Source organism: Mustelus asterias, chromosome 7 (genome assembly GCF_964213995.1).
Source record: "Mustelus asterias chromosome 7, sMusAst1.hap1.1, whole genome shotgun sequence".
Lineage (NCBI taxonomy): Eukaryota > Metazoa > Chordata > Chondrichthyes > Carcharhiniformes > Triakidae > Mustelus > Mustelus asterias.
In genome coordinates, this window is record NC_135807.1 from 107828646 (window position 1) to 107852246 (window position 23601).

Sequence of the window (23601 nt, forward strand, 5' to 3'; positions counted from 1 at the left end):
CCGTGACCCCTCGTGATCGTCACCTCCGACCTGGGAATAAGCTTCCCACTGTTCACCCTATCTATACCCTTCATAATCTTGTACACCTCTATTAGATCTCCCCTCATTCTCCGTCTTTCCAAGGAGAACAACCCCAGTTTACCCAATCTCTCCTCATAGCTAAGACCCTCCATACCAGGCAACATCCTGGTAAACCTTCTCTGCACTCTCTCTAACGCCTCCACGTCCTTCTGGTAGTGCGGCGACCAGAACTGGACGCAGTACTCCAAATGTGGCCTAACCAGCGTTCTATACAGCTGCATCATCAGACTCCAGCTTTTATACTCTATACCCCGTCCTATAAAGGCAAGCATACCATACGCCTTCTTCACCACCTTCTCCACCTGTGTTGCCACCTTCAAGGATTTGTGGACTTGCACACCTAGGTCCCTCTGTGTTTCTATACTCCTGATGACTCTGCCATTTATTGTATAACTCCTCCCTACATTATTTCTTCCAAAATGCATCACTTCGCATTTATCCGGATTAAACTCCATCTGCCACCTCTCCGCCCAATTTTCCAGCCTATCTATATCCTGCTGTATTGCCCGACAATGCTCTTCGCTATCCGCAAGTCCAGCCATCTTCGTGTCATCCGCAAACTTGCTGATTACACCAGTTACACCTTCTTCCAAATCATTTATATATATATCACAAATAGCAGAGGTACCAGTACAGAGCCCTGCGGAACACCAGTGGTCACAGACCTCCAGCCGGAAAAAGACCCTTCGACCACTACCCTCTGTCTCCTGTGGCCAAGCCAGTTCTCCACCCATCTAGCCACTTCTCCTTGTATCCCATGAGCCTTAACCTTCTTAACCAACCTGCCATTGGGACTTTGTCAAATGCCTTACTGAAATCCATATAGACGACATCCACGGCCCTTCCTTCATCGACCGTTTTTGTCACTTCCTCAAAAAACTCCACCAAATTTGTAAGGCACGACCTCCCTCTTACAAAACCATGCTGTCTGTCACTAATGAGATTGTTTCGTTCTAAATGCACATACATCCTGTCTCTAAGAATCCTCTCCAACAACTTCCCTACCACGGACGTCAAGCTCACCGGCCTATAATTTCCTGGGTTATCCCTGCTACCCTTCTTAAACAACGGGACCACATTCGCTATCCTCCAATCCTCAGGGACCTCACCCGTGTCCAAAGAAGCGACAAAGATTTCCGTCAGAGGCCCAGCAATTTCATCTCTCGTCTCCCTGAGCAGTCGAGGATAGATGCCATCAGGCCCTGGGGCTTTGTCAGTTTTAATGTTCCCTAAAAAACCTAACACTTCCTCTCTTGTAATGGAGATTTTCTCTAACGGGTCAACACCTCCCTCCGAGACACTCCCGGTTAACACGCCCCTCTCCTTCGTGAATACCGATGCAAAGTATTCATTTAGGATCTCCCCTATTCCCTTGGGTTCTAAGCATAATTCCCCTCCTTTGTCCCTGAGAGGTCCGATTTTCTCCCTGACAACTCTTTTGTTCCAAACGTATGAATAGAATGCCTTAGGATTCTCCTTAATCCTGCCTGCCAAGAACATCTCGTGACCTCTTTTTGCCCTTCTCACTCCCCGTTTGAGTTCTTTCCTACTCTCTCTGTATTCCTCCAGAGCGCCATCTGTTTTCAGTTGCCTGGACTTAACGTATGCCTCCCTTTTCATTTTAATCAGATCCTCAATTTCCCTGGTTATCCACGGCTCTCGAATCCTACCTTTCCTATCTTTCCTTTTTACAGGCACATGCCTATCCTGCAGCCTTATCAATAGTTCCTTAAAAGACTCCCACATGCCAGACGCGGACTTACCCTCGAACATCCTCTCCCAATCAACATCCACCAATTCCTGCCTAATCCGGCTATAGTCAGCCTTCCCCCAATTTAGCACCCTGCCCGTAGGACAGCACTCATCCTTGTCCATTACTATCCTAAAGTTAACAGAGTTGTGGTCACTATTTGCCACAAGTTCCCCTACCGAAACTTTGACGACCTGACCGGGCTCATTTCCCAGAACTAGGTCCAGGATAGCCCCCTCTCTAGTCGGGCTATCTACATACTGTTCCAAAGAACCTTCCAGTATGCATTTTACAAATTCCTCCCCGTCCGGACCCCCAGCTCTAAGCACTTTCCAGTCTGTGCCAGGGAAATTAAAGTCCCCCACTACAACAACCCTATTTTTTCTGCACCTATCCAGAATCTCCTGACATATCCTTTCCTCCACTTTCCGTGGGCTGTTGGGTGGTCTGTAGTACACCCCCAGCATAGTGACTGCACCCTTCCTCTTTCTGAGTTCCACCCACAGCGACTCAGTACATGACCCCTCTAAGTTGTCTACCCTCTGCACCGCGGTAATATGCTCCTTAACTAATATCGCTACTCCCCCACCTTTTTTAGCCCCTCCTCTGTCTCGCCTAAAACACTTATACCCCGGAATATTCAGCTACCAGTCCTGTCCTTCTTTTAACCAAGTTTCCGTCACCGCAACCACATCCAAATTCCGCATAAGCATTAAGGCCCTAAGTTCGTCTGTTTTACCCGTTACGCTCCTCGCATTGAAGCAGATGCACTCCAGACCTCCAGGCCCAGTCAGGTCATCCTCCTCCAGAGTGCTCCTCTTCTTAGCTAGCCTTGCCCTGGCCCCCAGCTCAACTCCAGCCTCAGTATTTACTGACCTCCTGTTTTGTTCCCCACCCCCCTGCCACACTAGTTTAAATCCTGCCGAAACACTCTAGCAAAACTCCCAGCCAGGATATTTGCTCCCTTCCAGTTGAGGTGTAACCCATCCTTTCTGTACAGTTGCCATCCTGACTTGAAGATTTCCCAGTTATCTATGAATTTAAAACCCTCCCTCTTGCACCAGTCCTTTAGCCACGCGTTCAACTGTAGAATCTCCCTGTTCCGAGCCTCACTTGCACTAGACACCGGGAGCAGTCCAGAGATTGCTACCCTGGAGGCCTTACTTTTTAGCCTAGCACCCAACTCCCTGAATTTCTCTCGTATGACCCCCCTGCTCTTCCTACCTACATCATTTTCACCAATGTGTACAATCACATCCGTTTGACTACCTTCCTTTTTAAATATGCTTCCTACCCTCTCGGAGACATCCAGTACCCCGGCACCAGGGAGGCAGACTACCATCCTGGATTCTCATTCACTCCCACAGAACCGCCTGTCCGTGCCTCTAACCATTGCGTCCCCCACAACTATCGCTCTCCTAAACCCCTTCTTTCCCTTCCGGACCCCTGAGCCTGTCTCCGTGGAGGCGATCTGGTCCTCGTGGCTTACCCCTGGAGGGTCATCCCCCTCCATAGAATCCAAAACAATATACATATTTTGGAGGGGGACAACCACAGGGGATCCCTCCACAGACTGCTCACTCCCTTCCCTTCTCCCATCTGTTGCCCATCCCTTTCTTTTATGGGAGACTGCCACTGGGGTACTTTCTGGCACATCACCCTTCTGACTATTACCCCTCCTAACTGTGACCCACGTGTCTTCCTTCCGAGACCCTGGTGTCACTACCTGACTATAACTTCTATCTATTAATCTCTCATTTTCCCTAACTAAACTGAGTTCATCGAGCCTCAGCTCCAGCTCCCTTACACGACCCTTCAGGAGTTGCAGTTCCACACATCTGGCACAGATATGGACTTCCGGGAGGCAAGTTGTCTCCAGGAACTCCCACATCCCACACCGAATGCAGTATACTGGCCTCCCACTCATACCAGCCATGTCCTTTTTAGTTTTTGGGAGATAAAACAAAAAGGGGGTGTAACAGAAGAAAAACAAACAACCTTCCTTGCCTTCGCCGAAGCCCTGTGAGCCAAAGCCCTTATAGCTCTCACTCTGTCCCCTGCTCACTCCGCTGCCCGCTCAAAGGTGCGGCCTACTTTTACACCCTCCAAAACCTTCCCAGGCTGCTGCTGGGCCTATTTCCTGTTTTGAAAAAAAACCTCCGATTTTTTTCACAAATTTAACTGAACTTTGCTGTACATGTGTGACATGTACAGCAAAATTCATCTTACGCATTAGGCCAATAAAAATGTTTTTGTATTTTCACTTGAGCTTTTATTACCTCTAAATGGGGTGGCACTGCTACCTCACAGTGCCAGAGACCCGGGTTCAATTCCCAGCTTGGGTCACTGTCTGTGTGGAGTTTGCATGTTCTCCCCAAATCTGCGTGGGTTTCCACCGGGTGCTCCAATTTCCTCCCACAGTCCAAAGATGTGCGGGTCAGGTGGATTCGCCATGCTAAATTGTCCCTTAGTGTCAGGGGGACTAGCTAGGGTAAATGCATGAGGATATGGGTATAGAGCCGGGTGGGATTGCAGTCGGTGCAGACTCAATGGGCTGAACGGCCTCCTTCTGCACTGTAGGATTCTATGATTCTAAATGACCTCCTACTGGAACTTCATGCACTCCCTGCTATATCTCCTTTCTATAACCCACCGGCAATACAACTTGAACCTCTGCCCATTTTTCATCTGTCTGAATGTGTAAAGTTCTCCACTTCCTCATTAAGACATTATTTCTAATGTTATAACACTGTGATATACACTCAGATTCTGCTTCTGTGTATGCTTTTTGATGCAACTGCTCTGTCTCTGTGTCTTTCTGTTGTAATTCTGCCAATATTCCTGAACTAAAAATATCCTCTTTGTCCTCCACCTGTTCTTGTTCTTTATCAACCACTTGGTCAAAGATTGCTTCTGATAACTCAATCTTAGCCTCCTTACAGTTGCTCCTTGATTTCTCCTCCTCCTGTCTCAATCTATGCCTTTGTGATCTTGTTACCACACAATCGAGAAACATGCCAGGAAATGCTTCCTGCAACACCTCAGTTATTTCCAACCACAGAAGGCATCACTCACACCTGAGATCCGGCTATATATCCAGGATAAACTGTATCCCTGAAAAAGGAAATTTCTCTATTACTCCTACTATCACTTCACCACTCTTCACCAGACTCTCCAACTTTACGTTACATAACGGAACACGACTCCCTTCACCACAAATTTCACATATTACCACCTTTGCTGGCAATACTCCTTCTGAACTATATATCTCCTCATCTCTCATCATTAAAGACTGACTTGCTCCTGTACCCCTTAAGATTTTAACATCTTTACCTTCTGCATCTTGTAAACATGAATAAACCGGACCCATACAAATAAAATCTTTCAAAAGATCTGACACCTGCTCGTCAACCAACTTCTGAACAGGTCGTACATTCTTTTGCACCTTTTCAGCTCAATCATGGCTTCCTTTGCCAATTTAACAAACCCCACTGGGTTATGTTTTACCACGTCAGTCCTCCCAATACTAAAATATATCAGTAGAGTTCAATTCCAGCCTCAGGTCACTGTCTATCATAGAGGTTTACAGCATGGAAACAGGCCCTTTGGTCTGTTTCTGGTCAATCAACTTGTCAACGCTGCTCAGTTTTTACCATTAAGCTACTCGCAATTGCCCACGTTTGGCCCATATCCCTCTATGTCAATCTTACCCATATAACTGTCTAACAGCTTTTTAAAAGACAAAATTGTACGCGCCTCTACTACTACCTCTGGCAGCTCGTTCCAGACACTCAGTACCCTCTATGTGAAAAAATTGCTTCTCTGGACCCTTTTGTATCTCTCTCTCTCTCTCCCTTCTCCTTCCCCCCCCCCCCCCCCCCCCCCCCCCCCCAAACCTATGCCCTCTAGTTTTAGACTCCCCTACCTTTGGAAAAAGATGTTGACTTTCTACTTTATCTATGCTCCTCATTATTTTATAGACCTCCGTAAGATCACCCCTAAGCCTCCTACGCTCCAGGGGAAAAAATCCATGTCTATCCAACCTCTCCTTATAACTCAAACCATCAATTCCCAGTCGCATCCTAGTAAATCTTTTCTGCACTCTTTCTAGTTTAATAATATGCTTTCTATCATAGGGTGACCAGAACTGTACATAATATTCCAAGTGTGGCCTTACTAATGTCTTGTACAACTTCAACAAGAGGTCCCAACTCCTGTATTCAATGTTCTGACCAATGAAACCAAGCATGCCCAATGCCTTCTTCACCACATAATAAAAGCAAATTACTACGGATGCTGGAATCTGAAACCAAAAGAAAAAATGCTGAAGAATAATCTCAGCAGGTCTGGCAGCATCTGTAAGAAGAGAAAAGAGCTGACTTTTTGAGTCCAGATGACCCTTTGTCAAACACCAGCTCAACGTTTGGCCGATCGAGTCTGCACCGGCCACAATCCCACCCAGGACCTATCCCCGTAACCCCACATATTTACCCTGCTAATCCCCCGACTCGAAAGGGCAATTTATCATGGCCAATCCACCTAACCTGCACATCTTTGGACTGAGAGAGAAAACCAGAGCACCTAGAGGAAACTCACACAGATACAGGGAGAACATGCAGACTCCACACAGACAGTGACCCAAGCCGGGAATCGGACTCAAGTGCCTGGTGCTGTGAGACAGCAGTGCTAACCACTGTGCCGCCCCAATCATTCCTTCATTCTGCCAATGATCGTCGCAGCATTGTGTTAGGTACAATGGTGAAATAAAAGCCATACCAAAAGAAACATTCTAAACCAAATTTACAATATCCCAAAGGTCAGCCAATAGTGCTAATCAGTGTTGGTCTGTCTAATGCTTGCCTGTCCTAATTTTCCTGAAGTCCTGCTACCCTACTGACTGCAGCATGGTTGCAGAGGACTGCTTACTTTTAGTGAGGGAGACGACAGATGACCTTGCAGGGTAGTAGCTGTGCCTGCCTTTACTCATAATGTGAGGAAACCAATGCTCAGTGAGAGCACTCTAGAAACGTTTGACTAATAATTGATACAGATAAGCCACAAAATATTTTAAAATGCTGCAGCATCTAATATTTCTCACCCTACTCCTCTATCCTGGTATATGATTCCACCATCACAAGTTGGCTTTTTGCCCAAATGGTCACTTCAAACATGGAAGACAAAAAAGCTACTCACCCCACACCTCACTTGAGAACAACTCCTGAGCAACAAAATTATGGGAAAATTTGCATAATACACTATCTGAACAGACAAGGAAACACTAAAACAGACAGATTAAATGAAAGTTAGAATAATTACCTTCCCATCGGTTACGTATCTGCATGTAATTTTGAGAAATTTTTCAGTGAAGGCCTCCTCTTCCTCAGAGGTTGATGATACCACTCTTGCAGGTCGAATGCAGCTGTGTGCTGGTGAGCAAGTTGAATCTTTGTGGTGAGCATGTTCCACATCCTGAAATCACACAAATTTCATTGATTGACACTGAATCTTGGGAGTAGGCAGATATACAATATGTAAATCCAATCTTATACCAAGCAGCAATCATAACTAGACTAATACCAAGAGACCATAAGCGGAAAGTAAAGTTATGCTGAGGGAGAACCTCATCATAAATCTGACATTCAACTACTTTTAATTCTTTCTAATTTGTGATTTGATCCAACTGGCAGTTGCCATGCATGCATAATGCCAGTAAGCTAGGGACATAGGAAAGAGAGAGAGAAGAAAGAGCAAGGTGAGGGGAAGTGAGAACACAAGAAATGGAGTAGCAATAGGCACTTGCAATAGGCCCTGCTCTGCCATTGAATAACATCATGGCTGATCATCAGGCCACATCTCCCTGTGCTATCCCCATATCCGCTGATTTCCTGAGCAATTAAAAATGTCATCTTGGACTTAAAATACTTAATGAGTAAGGATCAACAGCACCGAGTGGTAAAGAGTTCGAAAGCTTCCTCTGAGTGGAGACATTTCTCAGCATCTCAGTCCCTATTTTGAGATGATGACCCCATGTTTTAGACTCTGCAGTCAAGGAAATAACCTTATCAAGAATTTTACATATGTCAGTGAGATCACTTCTTATTCTTCTAATTATTAGAGAATATAGGCCTTGTCAACTCAATCTCCACCCATTGGACAATCACCCTTCCCAGAAAATCAGTCCAGTAAACTTTTGTTGCACTGGCTTGTTGCAAGTAATTACTTCCTTAGGTGAGGAGTCCATAATTGTACACAATACTCGACGGCCTGAATGCTATGTTTGTGGCGCACCCAAAATGGACGCAGGTGAAACCTGCTCTCGCCCAAGATCGCATTGCTAACACAATATAGAGACATAGAAAATAGGAACAGGAGGAGACCATTCGATCCTTTGAGCCTGCTCTGCCACTCATTATGATCATCCAACTCATCAGCCTGATCCCACGTTCCTCCTTTTTTTTTTTAAACCCCCTTCACCTCATGTGCTATAGAGTCATAGAGGTTTCCAGCATGGAAACAGGCCCTTTGGCCCGACTTGTCCATGCCACCCCTTTTTTAAACCACTAAGCGAGTCCCAATTGCCCACGTTTGTCCCATATCCCTCTATACCCATCTTACCCATGTAACTGTCTAAATGCTTTTTAAAAGACAAAATTGTACCCGCCTTTACTACTACCTCTGGCAGCTTGTTCCAGAAACTCACAACCCTGCGTGTGAAAAAAGTGCCCCTCTGAACCCTTTCGTATCTCTCCCCTCTCACCTTAAACCTATACCCTCTAGTTTTAGACTCCCCTACCTTTGGGAAAAGATTTTGACTATCCAGCTGATCTATGCCCCTCATTATTTTGTAGACCTCTATAAGATCACCCCTAAGTCTCCTAAGCTTCTTGAAAACATACAACGTTTTGGCCTCAACTACTTTCTGTGGTAGCGAATTCCACAAGCTGATCACTCTCTGAATGAAGAAAGTTCTCCTCATCTCTGTCCCGAACAGTTTCCCCCACATACTCAGACTGTCACCCCTGGTTCTGGATACCCCCACCATTGAGAACATCCTTCTTGCATCAAACTCTCTTGTCCTGTAAGAATTTTATAGGTTTCTATATGAAATGATCTTCTGTGGTCGGTAAGTGTACGAGATGGCATGAACCTCTTGGTCTAATCGGATGCCTGTTCCAATATGTGCTCAGGGATCTGAGTGGATATGCCAACTTGCAATGAAGCCTTCCCTGTCAAGGCTAACTGTCAGCACAATAGGGAGCAATGCATTGGAAAGGGGAGGCATGTCAGAGTAAAATGGCTTGCTTATTGCCTTGGTGGGGTCAGGGGGCAGCTAGAATGGTCCTAAAGGAAGACTGAACCCTAATGAGCCTTGCTATTGTCCCTTGTCAGGAAAAACTAAGTTACAATATTATGGAATGCTGCTGAACTGGTGGGGGAGTTCCGAATCTGCTGGTGCTGACTAGGAGCGAGAAACTTTCTTGTGCTGGAGCTTAGTCCCACGGTCCTGGTGAGATGGGGGTTTGAGTTGGCGGTAACTGTGTAGGTACCAGATGTGGGGGTATGGGAGAGGTAATGGACCCCACTTAATAGAAAGTGAACTGTCGCAGTCAGGGTGCCCATTGAAACTCTAGTACAGGTGCAGCCTCTCTCCATTGTCTCAGCAGACCACCTAGCATGTATAGTGACAATAGTGATTGAATTCACTGATGTTGTGCCTTCCTTCCACAGATGAAATAACGCAAACCAGACATCAAGCAACCAGGAAGACATAGCCTCTGCACCTGCATCTCGGAACCAGGCACCAGCACAGATATCACATGACAGTGAGCATTGGGTTGTCTTCTCTGAGCATAGTGTACAGTGGGAGGGCATTTCACACTCACGTTAGAAAGTGGTAGAAGTGGAGCGGTCTCAGGGTGCCAACAGAGGAAGAACTGCTGGAGACCAGGAGCATGCTGAGTCTAAGACAGATGACGAGCTTCTGGAGATGTCCATCAGGCAGAAGATGCTTTATGTCCAGCAGGAAACACAGAGAGATCTGGCGGAGATCCATGAGGATCACTGTGCCATGGCTTCCATCATGGAGGAGTGCATATGGACCATGAGGATTGTGTTGATCCTGAGCACCGAGAAGAGAGCCTCCTCCAGTCAAGGACAGTAGTGGGAAGATGCGCGTGGAGTCCGAAGAGATAGGAGAGGCACTAAATGAATATTTTTCGTCAGTATTCACACAGGAAAAAGACAATGTTGTCGAGGAGAATACTGAGATAAAGGCTATTGGACCAGACGGGGATTGAGGTTCACAAGGAGGAGGTGTTAGCAATTATGGAAAGTGTGAAAATAGATAAGTCCCCTGGGCCGGATGGGATTTATCCTAGGATTCTCTGGGAGGCCAGGGAGGAGATTGCAGAGCCTTTGGCTCTGATCTTTATGTTGTCATTGTCTACAGGAACAGTGCCAGAAGACTGGAGGATAGGAAATGTTGTCCCCTTGTTCAAGAAGGGGAGCAGAGACAACCCTGGTAATTATAGACCAGCGAACCTTACTTCTGTTGTGGGCAAAGTTTTGAAAAGAATTATAAGACATAGGATTGATAATCATCTAGAAAGGAATAATTTGATTAGGGATAGTCAACACGGTTTTGTGAAGGGTAGGTTGTGCCTCACAAACCTTATTGAGTTCTTTGAGAAGGTGACCAAAGAGGTGGATGAGGGTAAAGCAGTTGATGAGGTGTATATGGATTTCAGTAAAGCGTTTGATAAGGTTCCCCATGGTAAGCTATTGCAGAAAATATGGACGTATGGGGTTGAGGGTGACTTAGCGGTTTGGATCAGAAATTGGCTAGCTGTAAGAAGACAGAGGGTGGTGGTTGATGGGAAATGTTCATCCTGGAGTTCAGTTACTAGTGGTGTACCACAAGGATCTGTTTTGGGGCCACTGGTGTTTGTCATTTTTATAAATGACCTGGATGAGGGCATAGAAGGATGGGTTAGTAAATTTGCGGATGACACTAAAGTCGGTGGAGTTGTGGACAGTGCGGAAGGATGTTGCAGGGTACAGAGGGACATAGATAAACTGCAGTGCTGGGCTGAGAGGTGGCAAATAGAGCTCAATGCGGAAAAGTGTGAGTTGATTCACTTTGGAAGGAGTAACAGGAATACAGAGTACTGGGCTAATGGCAAGATACTTGGTAGTGTGGATGAGCAGAGAGATCTCGGTGTCCATGTGCATAGATCCCTGAAAGTTGGCACCCAGGTTGATAGGGTTGTTAAGAAGGCGTACCGTGTGTTAGCTTTTATTGGTAGAGGGATTGCGTTTCGGAGCCATGAGGTCATGTTGCAGCTGTACAAAACTCTGGTGCGGCCGCACTTGGAGTATTGCGTACAGTTCTGGTTGCCGCATTATAGGAAGGATGTGGAAGCATTGGAAAGGGTGCAGAGGAGATTTACCAGGATGTTGCCTGGTATGGTGGGAAGGTGTTATGAGGAAAGGCTGAGGGACTTGAGGCTGTTTTCGTCAGAGAGAAGATGGTTAAGAGGTGACTTAATAGAGGCATACAAGATGATCAGAGGATTAGATAGGGTGGGCAGTGAGAGCCTTTTTCCTCGGATGGTGATGGCTAGCACGAGGAGACATAGCATTAAATTGATAGATATAGGACAGATGTCAGAGGTAGGTTCTTTACTCAGAGAGTAGTAAGGGTATGGAATGCCCTGCCTGCAGCAGTAGTGGACTCGCCAACGTTAAGGGCATTTAAATGGTCATTGGATAAACATATGGATGATATTGGAATAGTGTAGGTGAGATGGGCTTTAGATTGGTTTCACAGGTTGGCGCAACATCGAGGGCCGAAGGGCCTGTACTGCGCTGTAATGTTCTATGTTAGAACATAGAAAAACTACAGCACAAACAGGCCCTTCGGCCCACAAGTTGTGCCGAACACATCCCTATCTTCTAGACCTACCTATAACCCTCCATCCTATTAAGCTCTATGTACTCATCCAGGAGTCTCTTAAAAGACCCTATTGAGTTCGCCTCCACCACCACTGACGGCAGCCGATTCCACTCGCCCACCACCCTCTGTGAAAAACGTACCCCTAACATTTCCCCTGTACCTACCCCCCAGCACCTTAAACCTGTGTCCTCTCGTAGCAGCCATTTCCACCTTGGGAAAAAGCCTCTGAGAGTCCACCCGATCTATGCCTCTCAACATCTTATATACCTCTATTAGGTCTCCTCTCATCCTTCGTCTCTCCAAGGAGAAAAGATCGAGCTCCCTCAGCCTATCCTCATAAGGCATGCCACTGAATCCAGGCAACATCCTTGTAAATCTCCTCTGCACCCTTTCAATCTTTTCCACATCCTTCCCATAGTGAGGCGACCAGAACTGAGCGCAGTATTCCAAGTGGGGTCTGACGAGGGTCTTATATAGCTGCATCATTATCCCCGGATTCCTAAACTCAATCCCTCGATTGATAAAGGCCAGCACACCATACACCTTCTTAACCACCTCCTCCACCTGCGGGGCCAATTTTAGAGTCCTATGGACCCGGACCCCAAGGTCCTTCTGATCCTCTACAGTACTAAGAGTCTTTCCCTTTAGATTGTACTCCTTCATCCCATTTGACCTACCAAAATGGACCACGCGCATTTATCTGGGTTGAAGTCCATCTGCCACTTCTCCGCCCAGTCTTGCATCCTATGTCCCTCTGTAACTTCTGACATCCCTCCAGACTATCCACAACCCCACCAACCTTCGTGTAGTCGGCAAACTTACCAACCCATCCCTCCGCTTCCTCATCCAGGTCATTTATGAAAATGACAAACAGCAAGGGTCCCAGAACAGATCCCTGGGGCACACCAGTGGTGACCGACCTCCATTTAGAAAAAGACCCATCTATACACACACTCTGCCTCCTTTAGGCAAGCCAGTTCTGGATCCACCGGGCAGCAGCCCCTTGGATCCCATGCCCTTTCACTTTTTCTAGAAGCCTTGCATGGGGGACCTTATTGAACGCCTTGCTAAAATCCATATAAACCACATCTACCGCCTTCCCTTCATCAATGTGTTTAGTCACATTTTCGAAGAACTCCACCAGGCTCGTAAGGCACAATCTGCCCTTGACAAAGCCATGCTGAGTATTCTTGAGCATACTAAACCTCTCTAAATGCTCATATATCCTGTCCCTCAGGATCTTCTCCATCAGTTCACCAACCACTGAGGTTAGACTCACCGGTCGGTAATTTCCTGGGCTATCCCTATTCCCCTTCTTGAAAATAGGAACCACATCTGCAATCCTCCAATCCTCCCGTCTCCATCGACGACGCAAAGATCATCGCCCAGAGGCTCTGCAATCTCTTCCCTCGCCTCCCACAGTAACCTGGGATACATCCCATCTGGACCCGGCGACTTATGTATCTTGATGCCATTCAAAGATTCCAGCACAACCTCTTTGTTAAAGTCCACATACTCAATCCTTTCAGTCCACCGCACGCCCGCAGTACATCCACCCAGGTCCTTCTCCTCTGTGAAAACCGAGGCAAAATACTCATTGAGCACCTCTGCCATTTCTACTGGTTCCGTACAGACTTTCCCGCCTTCACCTTTTATAGGCCCTATTCCGTCACGTCTCATCCTTTTACTCTTCACATATTTATAGAACGCCTTAGGGTTCTCCTTAATCCTACCTGCCAGGGCCTTCTCGTGACCCTTTCTGGCTCTCCTAATTTCCTTCTTTAGTCCCTTCCTACAAGCCGTATACTCTCCTAAATCCCTATCTTCACCAAGCTCTCTGAGCCTTTTGTACGCTTTCCTTTTCTTCTCGACTAGGTCCCGCATAGCTTTCGTGCACCACGGTTCCTTTAACTGACCTCCCTGTCTGCTCGGAACGTTGTCCTGTAGAACTCTAGACAGACATTCCTTGAAAAACTGCCACCTCTCTTCAGTACATTTCCCCGAGAATACCTCCTTCCAATTTACTCCTCTAATTTGCTGCCTTATGTCTTCATATTTCCCCTTACTCCATATGAACACTTTCCTAGCTTGCCTGATCCTCTCTTTTTCCAATGCAAGCATAAAGGAGATAGAGTTATGATCGCTATCCCCAAGATGCTCTCCCACTGAGAGATCTGACACCTGTCCAGGTTCATTGGTCAGTATCAGATCAAGTACAGTCTCTCCTCTTGTAGACTTGTCCACATGCTGTGTCAGGAAACCCTCCTGAACACACCTAACGAACTCTTCCCCATCCAATTCCCTCACCCTAGGGATATTCCAATCTATGTTTGGGAAATTAAAGTCTCCCATCACACAACTCTGCTATTATTGCATCTCTCCAGGATCTGTTCCCCTATCTGCTCCTCCACCTCCCTGTTACTATTGGGCGGCCTATAGAAAACTCCCAGCAAAGTGACCGGCCCCTTCCCACTCCGAACTTCCACCCACAGAGGCTCGGTGGACAATCCCTCAACAGCATACACCTTCTCTACAGCTGTGACACTATCCCTGATCAGCAGTGCCACTCCACCCCCTCTCTTGCCTCTCTCCCTGTCCTTCCTGAAACACAGTTAGAAGTTTAACAACACCAGGTTAAAGTCCAACAGGTTTATTTGGTAGCAAAAGCCACACAAGCTTTCGGAGCTCTAAGCCCCTTCTTCAGGTGAGTGGGAATTCCCACTCACCTGAAGAAGGGGCTTAGAGCTCCAAAAGCTTGTGTGGCTTTTGCTACCAAATAAACCTGTTGGACTTTAACCTGGTGTTGTTAAACTTCTTACTGTGTTTACCCCAGTCCAACGCCGGCATCGCCACATCATGACTTCCTGAAACATCCAGAAAAAGTGAGAGGGCATGGGATCCAGGGGGCTGCTGCCCTGTGGATCCAGAACTGGCTTGCCCAAAGGAGGCAGAGAGTGGGTATAGATGGGTCTTTTTCTAAATGGAGGTCGGTCACCACTGGTGTGCCCCAGGGATCTGTTCTGGGACCCTTGCTGTTTGTCATTTTCATAAATGACCTGGATGAGGAAGTGGGGGGATGGGTTGGTAAGTTTGCCGACAACACGAAGGTTGGTGAGGTTGTGGATAGTCTGGAGGGATGTCAGAAGTTACAGAGGGACATCGATAGGATGCAAGACTGGGTGGAGAAGTGGCAGATGGACTTCAACCCAGATAAATGCGTCGTGGTCCATTTTGGTAGGTCAAATGGGATGAAGGAGTACAATATAAAGGGAAAGACTCTTAGTACTGTAGAGGATCAGAAGGACCTTGGGGTCCGGGTCCATAGGACTCTGAAATCGGCCCCGCAGGTGGAGGAGGTGGTTCAGAAGGCGTATGGTGTGCTGGCCTTTATCAATCGAGGGATTGAGTTTAGGAGTCCGGGGATAATGATGCAGCTATATAAGACCCTCGTCAGACCCCACTTGGAGTACTGTGCTCAGTTCTGGTCGCCTCACTATGGGAAGGATGTGGAAAAGATTGAAAGGGTGCAGAGGAGATTTACAAGGATGTTGCCTGGATTGAGTGGCATGCCATATGAGGATAGGCTGAGGGAGCTCGGTCTTTTCTCCTTGGAGAGACGAAGGATGAGAGGAGACCTAATAGAGGTATATAAGATGTTGAGAGGCATAGATCGGGTGGACTCTCAGAGGCTTTTTCCCAGGGTGGAAATGTCTGCTACGAGAGGACACAGGTTTAAGGTGCTGGGGGGTAGGTACAGGGGAAATGTTAGGGGTACGTTTTTCACACAGAGGGTGGTGGGCGAGTGGAATCGGCTGCCGTCAGTGGTGGTGGAGGCGAACTCAATAGGGTCTTTTAAGAGACTCCTGGATGAGTACATGGAGCTTAATAGGATGGAGGGTTATAGGTAGGTCTAGAAGGTAGGGATGTGTTCGGCACAACTTGTGGGCCGAAGGGCCTGTTTGTGCTGTAGTTTTTCTATGTTTCTATCTGAATCCCGGCACCTGGAGTATCCAGTCCTGTCCCCGAGACATCCAAGTCTCCGTAATGGCCACCACATCACACTTCCAGGCATCGATCCACGCTCTGAGCTCATCCCCTTTATTCACTATACTCCTGGCATTAAAGTAAACACAACTCAATCCTTTGGTCTGAGCTCTCCCCTTCTCTATTCCCTGTCCATCCGCCCTCTTGCACTGCCTATAACCCTTCTCTGTTTGCGAGCTACCTCCCTCACTCTTAGTCACCTCATTTTGATTCCCTCCCCCCAACCTATCTAGTTTAAACTCTCCCCAGTAGCCTTAGCCAACCTTACTGCCAGGATATTGGTCCCCCTGGGATTCAAGTGCCACCCGTTTTTTGGTGTGCAGGTCACACCTGCCCCTAAAGAGGTGCCAATGGTCCAGGAACCTGAATCCCTGCCCCCTGCACCAGTCCCTCAGCCACACATTCATCTTCCACCTCACTCCATTCCTGTCCTCACCTTCCCGTGGCACAGGCAGCAATCCTGAGATTACTACCTTTGCTTTCTTCCTTCTCAGCTGTCTCCCTAATTCCCTATACTCTCTTTTCATGACCCCTTCCCCCTTCCTACCCACATCAGCGGTACCAACATGTACCGCTACCTCCGGCTCCTCTCCCTCCCACCTTAGGATTTCTGGGACTCGCCCAGCGACATCCTGGATCCCAGCCCCAGGGAGGCAGACCACCATGCGAGACTCCCGCCTGCCTCCGCAAAATCGCCTGTCTGTTCCCCTGACTGTCGTGTCCCCGATTAATACTGCCTTCCTCCTCTTTTCCTTAGCCCTCTGAGTTACAGGGCCAGACTCCACCCCGGAGACACGGCCACTGCTGCTTCCCCCAGATGGGCTGTCCCCCCCAACAGTACTCAGGCAGGAGTACTTGTTGCGTAGGGGCACACCCACCGGGGTGCTCTCAACCACCCGAGCTTTACCCTTCCTGGCCGTCACCCACTTGGCCTCCACCCGTGGCCCTGGTGTGATCACCTGATGATAGCTCTTGTCTATCACTTCCTCATTCTATCTTAACAGCCTAAGATCCTCGAGCTGCAGTTCCAGCTCCTTAACACGGTCCCTCAGGAACCGCAGCTCGACACACCCCTCACAGATGTGGATGTCCGGGAGGCCAGGTGCCTCCAGAACCTCCCACATACTGCACTGCGAACAACACACTGGCTTAACACATATTTCACCCTTTCTACCAAGGTACACAGAGAAACGTAAATTAGAAATTAAAAAAAAGAAACTCACCCCTGCTCGCCCTTTCCCCCCGAAGCCCTGTGAGCCAAAGCCCTTACAGCTTTCACTCTGCTTCCCACTCACTCCCCTGCCCGCTCCTGACGCTGCCCGCTGTATACTGCGGCCTCCCTTTTATACTTCGCGCGCTTACAAAACTACAAAATGTCCGCCCACGTGACCCCGCGCCCGGGCTACTTCCGGGTTACTCTTACACTCTTAAATAATGTTCTATGTTCTATTGAGGGAGTGGCCACTCTTGTGGAGAGGCAGTTTCGGGAGCAAGACCAGGGGTTCCAGGAGCGGCAGTCTACACTTGTCATCCAACACACCAGCTGCGACCTCCGCAGGTCACTGCCAGTTTGAGATGGACGAGGGACCTCATTGCTCTGCGAGGTGCTCGTCCACCGATGAGCAGCGAGGTGCAAACGCACCTCACACTGGTGGACGAGCTGTCTGCCTTTTCTGTGGCTCCTCTCAGGGTGCTATGGACGAGGGCACCAGCTCCTCCACCCTTCTGTCAGTGGTGATGCCATGATGACTGAGGAGTGCCCAGCCATGCGGCTGGATCCTCCTTCCCAGCTGGAGTTAACTCAAGCACCGGTGGTCAGAGGACAACTGGTAAGATCATCACAGCCACCACAACTACCAAGTCAGTATCATGGGTGACATGATTTGCTTTCATTACTTTGGAGTTTTCTGTTAGGTTTGGCCTATTTGCATGCTTTTTCATCACCAGTTCCTGAATTCAATGGACTGAGTTGGCTGATTGTACAGTCTTGTAAGTCGAGAACTTGTGTGGTGTAGGTATTCTGGGTTGGGCTCTGAAGGAAGGTTTCATTGCGAGTGAGACATTGTCTTCATGCCTTGGATGCCGAGCTGAAAGTTTGCTGGATTACTGCATCCCTCGCAACTCTGCCCCCTTGAATATTCTTGTTGTCCGCCTCAAAGTCCTCACCCTGTGCATGCCCAGGTTTTTCCTCTGACCCTTCTCTGGGGTCAGCTTCCCAAGCTTATGGAGCTGCCTTGCTTTCCACAGTCTTCACTGGCTCTCTCCTTGCTGAAGCCAGACTGTGCAGGGCGCAGCATGCGATAACTATGAGGGACTATTTTTTGAGGAGGTAACCAAGTGTGTTGATGAAGGTAGGGCAGTTGATGTCATATACATGGATTTTAATAAGGTGTTTGATAAGGTCCCCCATGGTCGGCTTATGATGAAAGTGAGGAGGTGTGGGATAGAGGGAAAGTTGGCCGATTGGATAGGTAACTGGCTGTCTGATCGAAGACAGAGGGTGGTGGTGGATGGAAAATTTTCGGATTGGAGGCTGGAGTGCCACAGGGATCAGTGCTTGGTCCTCTGCTCTTTGTGATTTTTATTAATGACTCAGAGGAGGGAGCTGAAGGGTGGATCAGTAAATTTGCTGATGACACCAAGATTGGTGGAGTAGTGGATGAGGTGGAGGGCTGTTGTAGGCTGCAAAGAGACATAGATAGGATGCAAAGCTGGGCTGAAAAATGGCAAATGGAGTTTAACCCTGATAAATGTGAGGTGATTCATTTTGGTAGGACTAATTTAAATGTGGATTACAGGGTCAAAGGTAGGGTTCTGAAGACTGTGGAGGAACAGAGAGATCTTGGGGTCCATATCCACAGATCTCTAAAGGTTGCCACTCAAGTGGATAGAGCTGTGAAGAAGATATCATAAGTGATATTAGTGTGTTAGCTTTTATTAACAGGGGGTTGGAGTTTAAGAGCCGTGGGGTTATGCTGCAACTGTACAGGACCTTGGTGAGACCACATTTGGAATATTGTGTGCAGTTCTGGTCACCTCACTATAAGAAGGATGTGGAAGCGCTGGAAAGACTGCAGAGGAGATTTACCAGGAAGCTGCCTGGTTTGGAGGGTAGGTCTTATGAGGAAAGGTTGAGGGAGCTGGGGCTGTTCTCTCTGGAGCGGAGGAGGCTGAGGGGAGACTTAATAGAGGTTTATAAAATGATGAAGGGGATAGATAGAGTGAACGTTCAAAGACTATTTCCTCGGGTGGATGGAGCTATTACAAGGGGGCATAACTATAGGGTTCGTGGTGGGAGATATAGGAAGGATATCAGAGGTAGGTTCTTTACGCAGAGAGTGGTTGGGGTGTGGAATGGACTGCCTGCAGTGATAGTGGAGTCAGACACTTTAGGAACATTTAAGCGGTTATTGGATAGGCACATGGAGCACACCAGGATGATAGGGAGTGGGATAGCTTGATCTTGGTTTCAGATAAAGCTCGGCACAACATCGTGGGCCGAAGGGCCTGTTCTGTGCTGTACTGTTCTATGTTCTAAGATGATAGTTGGAAGAAAGTGATATTATAAATGGCTTCAGCGTAATGCATTGAATGCACAAAGTTGCAGAATCTGTGTCCTGAAGTCACAGTCACTGAGTGGTACCCCTTCCTGTCATTGAAAGCTCCCTGCTCTCCTGATGATGCCCTGATGCCACATGCATGCAGTCTATAGCACCCTGGATGCACAGGAACCACTGCACACCCTTGCACTTGTTCTGCCTGGCTGTCCTCATCTGGCTGGCAGTTGATGAAAGTACAGGTGTCTGTGGATGGCATCAGTCACTAGCTTGACACAATTGTGTGCAGCTAATTGAGAGACGCTGCACAGATTCTCCCACTGAGCCCTGAAAGGAACCAGAAGCATAGAAGTTAAGGGTCACTGCAACCTTCAACTCCACAGATATAGGATGGCTTCCCACACAGTTGGAGGCAATTTAAGGATCTATCATTACAAAAAGGTTGCACTGTGTCCCTGGTGAGGTGTGGCCTCCTGCACCTCAGATATTTTCAGATTGCCTATACAATCTAGCCACTGGGAATGGGGTGTTCCCTCCCATCCTGCCCTCCTTGTTCACTCTGCAACAACTGAGCCCATTCTTGCTTGTCCTTTTACAGGTCTCTGAAATGTGCTTACCTGGCCTCCTCTCCTTCCTGCCCCTCTCTTCCTCTTCAGAGGAGGCCCCACCAGCAGAGTAGACCATCCCCACTGGAGCAGATGCAGAGAACCAGTGTCTTGCAAATGACGGATCACTATCCTCTAATCCTCAGGAAAACCTTTCAGGGAAGTCCTGAAATGCTAAAGGTTACTCCCCAAATGCTAAACCAATAAATAAGAATTTCAAAATTCTATACTCACACAGATACAAACAGATCACAGAGAAACTGCTGTTGCTCCAGGGGCTTTCATTTCACCCTTGGATGAGGAAATGCAAAAACTAAATGAGTGCCCACACATTTCCACCTTTGCAGAACCTTTCTGAATGCTATAAACAAAAATCTGCAATTAAAAATCTAATGATGACCATGAAACCATTGTCAATTGCCGTAAAAACCCATCTGATTCACTGATGTCCTTTAAGGAAGGAAATCAGCCGTCCTTACCTGGTCTGGCCTACATGTGACTCCAGACCTACTCAAATGTGACTCTCAAATGCCCTCTGAAATGGAGGGCAGTTAGGGATGGGCAATAAATGCTGGCCAGCCAGCGACGCCCACATCCCGTAAAAAAATCCAAATGCAATATGTGCACTAGCTCCCCCTTATCTCATTAACACTGTCAAATAAACAAATTTGTCAAACATGATTTACCTTTCATAAATCGGGGCTAAATCCGTCCAAAGAAGTGGGGAGAAGTAGGGCTGGGAAGAGACAGAGGGAAAAAAACAGAAGTGGGGAAGGGAGGATAATAGGCCAGGGTAGGGGAGAGCAGAATGGAATCAGGGCTGATTGAAGGAGAAGGGAAAAGAAAGAAATTCAGGTGCAGATTATAGGATATTGATGAGAATAGTGCAAAGGCCATTGGAATTTCTGATAAGGGCACGCAAGGTTCTCGTCGAGGAGTGATTCGGTTGGAAAATTATCTTTTGTATATTAAATCAGATATCAATATGAAAATGAAAAAGTTACATTCTGTTACATCACTTTCGAGCCCAAAAAGCACTGTAATTCTTAAAATTGAACATTATTCCGTCCTGAATTAGTTCAATGCTGAATCCAATGTAGTGTTGCTCCTTGTGAAACAGCAATAATAGTATGCTATCCTTGCAGAAATAGAAGTAATGAAATCGTTGTGATTAAATTATTGTCAATTTAGTTCATCATATCTTTGGGCTGAGGGAAAACACAAGAGACTGAATGCTCCTGCTGTGATGTTGCCAACTTATGATGCGTTCAGTAAATTGTATTGATGATCAGTTATTTCCTGGTCCTTGCCATTTTAGGACTGGTTACACAAGGTTGAGATTTAGGCATTCAGTTGTTTTTAGTCTTTCCTTATTAATTAATTATAGGTTGCTACATATAACAATTTGGATAAAGGAATATAAGGTAAAATTTCAAAAGTTGCCAGTGATACCAAACTTGGAGATGTGGCAAATAATGAAGATGGTACCAATCAAATGGCTGAATGGCCTCCTTCTGCACTGCAGGATTCTATAAAAAAAGGTGGGGTGTAGTATTATTGATTAAATAATTAATCACAGGTGTGAGGAGAGATGATAGACTAAATGAAACATCAAATGTGGCCACATGTGAGTTGAGCTCAGAAATAAAAAGAAATATAAGGGGTACCTACACTGCTGAGAGTGTATTAAAAGACTCCCAAATAGTCAGATGTGAGTAGGAAGAGCGAATGTGTAGGCAAAACCTCTTTAAAAAAAAAGGGTGGCACAGTGGTTAGCACTGCTGCCTCACAGGGCCAGGTACCCGGGTTCGATTCCAGGCTTGGGTCACTGTGCGGAGTTTGCATGTTCTCCCTGTGTCTGTGTGGGTTTCCTCCAGGTACTCCGGTTTCCTCCCACAGTCCAAAGGTGTGCGGGTTAGGTGGATTGGCTATGCTAAAGAATTGCTCTTTAGTGTCAGGGAGATTAGCGAGGGTAAATGCATGGGGTTATGGGGATAGTGACCCAAGCCTGGAATCGAACCCGGGTTATGGGGATAGGGCCTGGGTGGGATTGGGTGCAGACTCGATTGGCCGAATGACCTCTTTCTGCACTGTAGTATTCTGTGAACTTGAGGCCACCTGCCAGATTAGTGTAAAGGTCTTCTATCCTAAGGTCAGCACAGATTCATTGGTGAGAAATCCCATCTAATTTAGTTAAGTTTTTTTTGAAAAGATAACTAACTACTTTGATGAGGATAATGCAGTTGATGTGGTTTACATGGACAAGATCCAAAATGAAAGGCTGGTCCATGGGATCCAAGGCAAGTTGCCAAATTGGATCCAAAATTTCCTTGTCAATAGGAGGCAAAGGGTGATGGTAGAGGGCTGTTTGCATGATTGGAAGCCTGTGACCAGCGGTGTACCACAAGGTGCTGGGACCCTTGTTGTTTGTGATATACATTAACGACTTGGATATGAATGTAGGAGATATAATTAGCAAGTCTGCAGATGACACAAAGATTTCTGGTGTTGTTGAAAGGAAGGAAAGTAGTCTTAGGCTACAAACTGATGGTGATCAGCTGAGAATTTGGGCAGTGTTGAGGTGATGCATTTTGGGAGGTTACTAATAAGGGTAAGACATACATAATTTATGATAGGTCTCCAAGGAGTACTGAGGAAAAAAGGAACTTTGGTGTACAAGTGCATAGATCCATGAAGGTGGCAAGCACAGGTAGATAGGGTGGTGCAGAAGGTATAGAGAATGCTTGCCTTCATTAGCTGCAGCGCAGAATATAGGAGTAGGAGGCCTTAGTACATCTTCATAAAACATTGGTTTGGCCACAGATGGACTGTTGTGTGCAGTTCTGGTTGCCACACTATAGGAAGGACATGATTGCACTGGAGAGGGTGCAGAGCAGGTTCATCAGGATGATCCCTGGGATGGAACATTTCAGCTATGAGGAGAGACCAGATAGGCTGGGCTTGTTTTCCCTTGAGCAGAGGAGGCTGAGAGGGGATCTGATAAAGGTATACAAAATGTGAAGCATAGATAGAGTAGATAGTAAGAATCTTTTCCTCATGGCCGAGGTGTCGAAGACCGGAGGGCATAGATTTAAGATGAGGAGTAATTGGATTAGAGGGGATATGAGAAAATCTTTTTTCACCCAGAGGGTTGTGGAAATATGGAACGCACTACCTGAGAGGATGGTGGAAGCAGGTACTCCTACAACATTTAAGAAGCATCTCGCCAAGGCATAGTAGGCTATTGACCAAGTGCTGGTAAATGGGATTAATATAGATTAGTATTTGATGGTCAGATTAGACATGGTGGGTACGGTCAACTTGCAATCACAACAAGTTCTCTCAGTTCATAGGAACATAGAAACAGGAATAGACCATTCAGCCTCTTGACTCCGCTCCACCTAACTCCAAGTACCTGCCCCAGGCCCATATTCCTTGATACCCCTGCACAATGAAAAAATGTCTATCTCAGATAGTTTGGTCTGGTTTTAGCACTACGATTATTTGCACAGCCCACTCTCAGAATTGTACTTTTAAAATTATCCCTAGGTCTCCAACCCAGAGGCAGACTTGCAATGAAACACACCGTGCCAAGGCACAGGGCCCTGA

At 47.0% G+C, this 23601-nt stretch overlaps 1 protein-coding gene across 11 annotated transcripts in view; it reads right to left on the bottom strand.

Moving 5' to 3' along the window:
• oxr1a (oxidation resistance 1a) overlaps positions 1–23601 on the bottom strand; it is an 894274-nt gene that overhangs the window by 324651 nt on the left and 546022 nt on the right. For all 11 annotated transcript variants that reach the window (XM_078216653.1, XM_078216656.1, XM_078216650.1 and 8 more), the window contains one exon: positions 7148–7300. In XM_078216653.1, coding sequence (XP_078072779.1) covers positions 7148–7300 — 153 coding nt within the window. The remainder of the gene's footprint in view (positions 1–7147; positions 7301–23601) is intronic.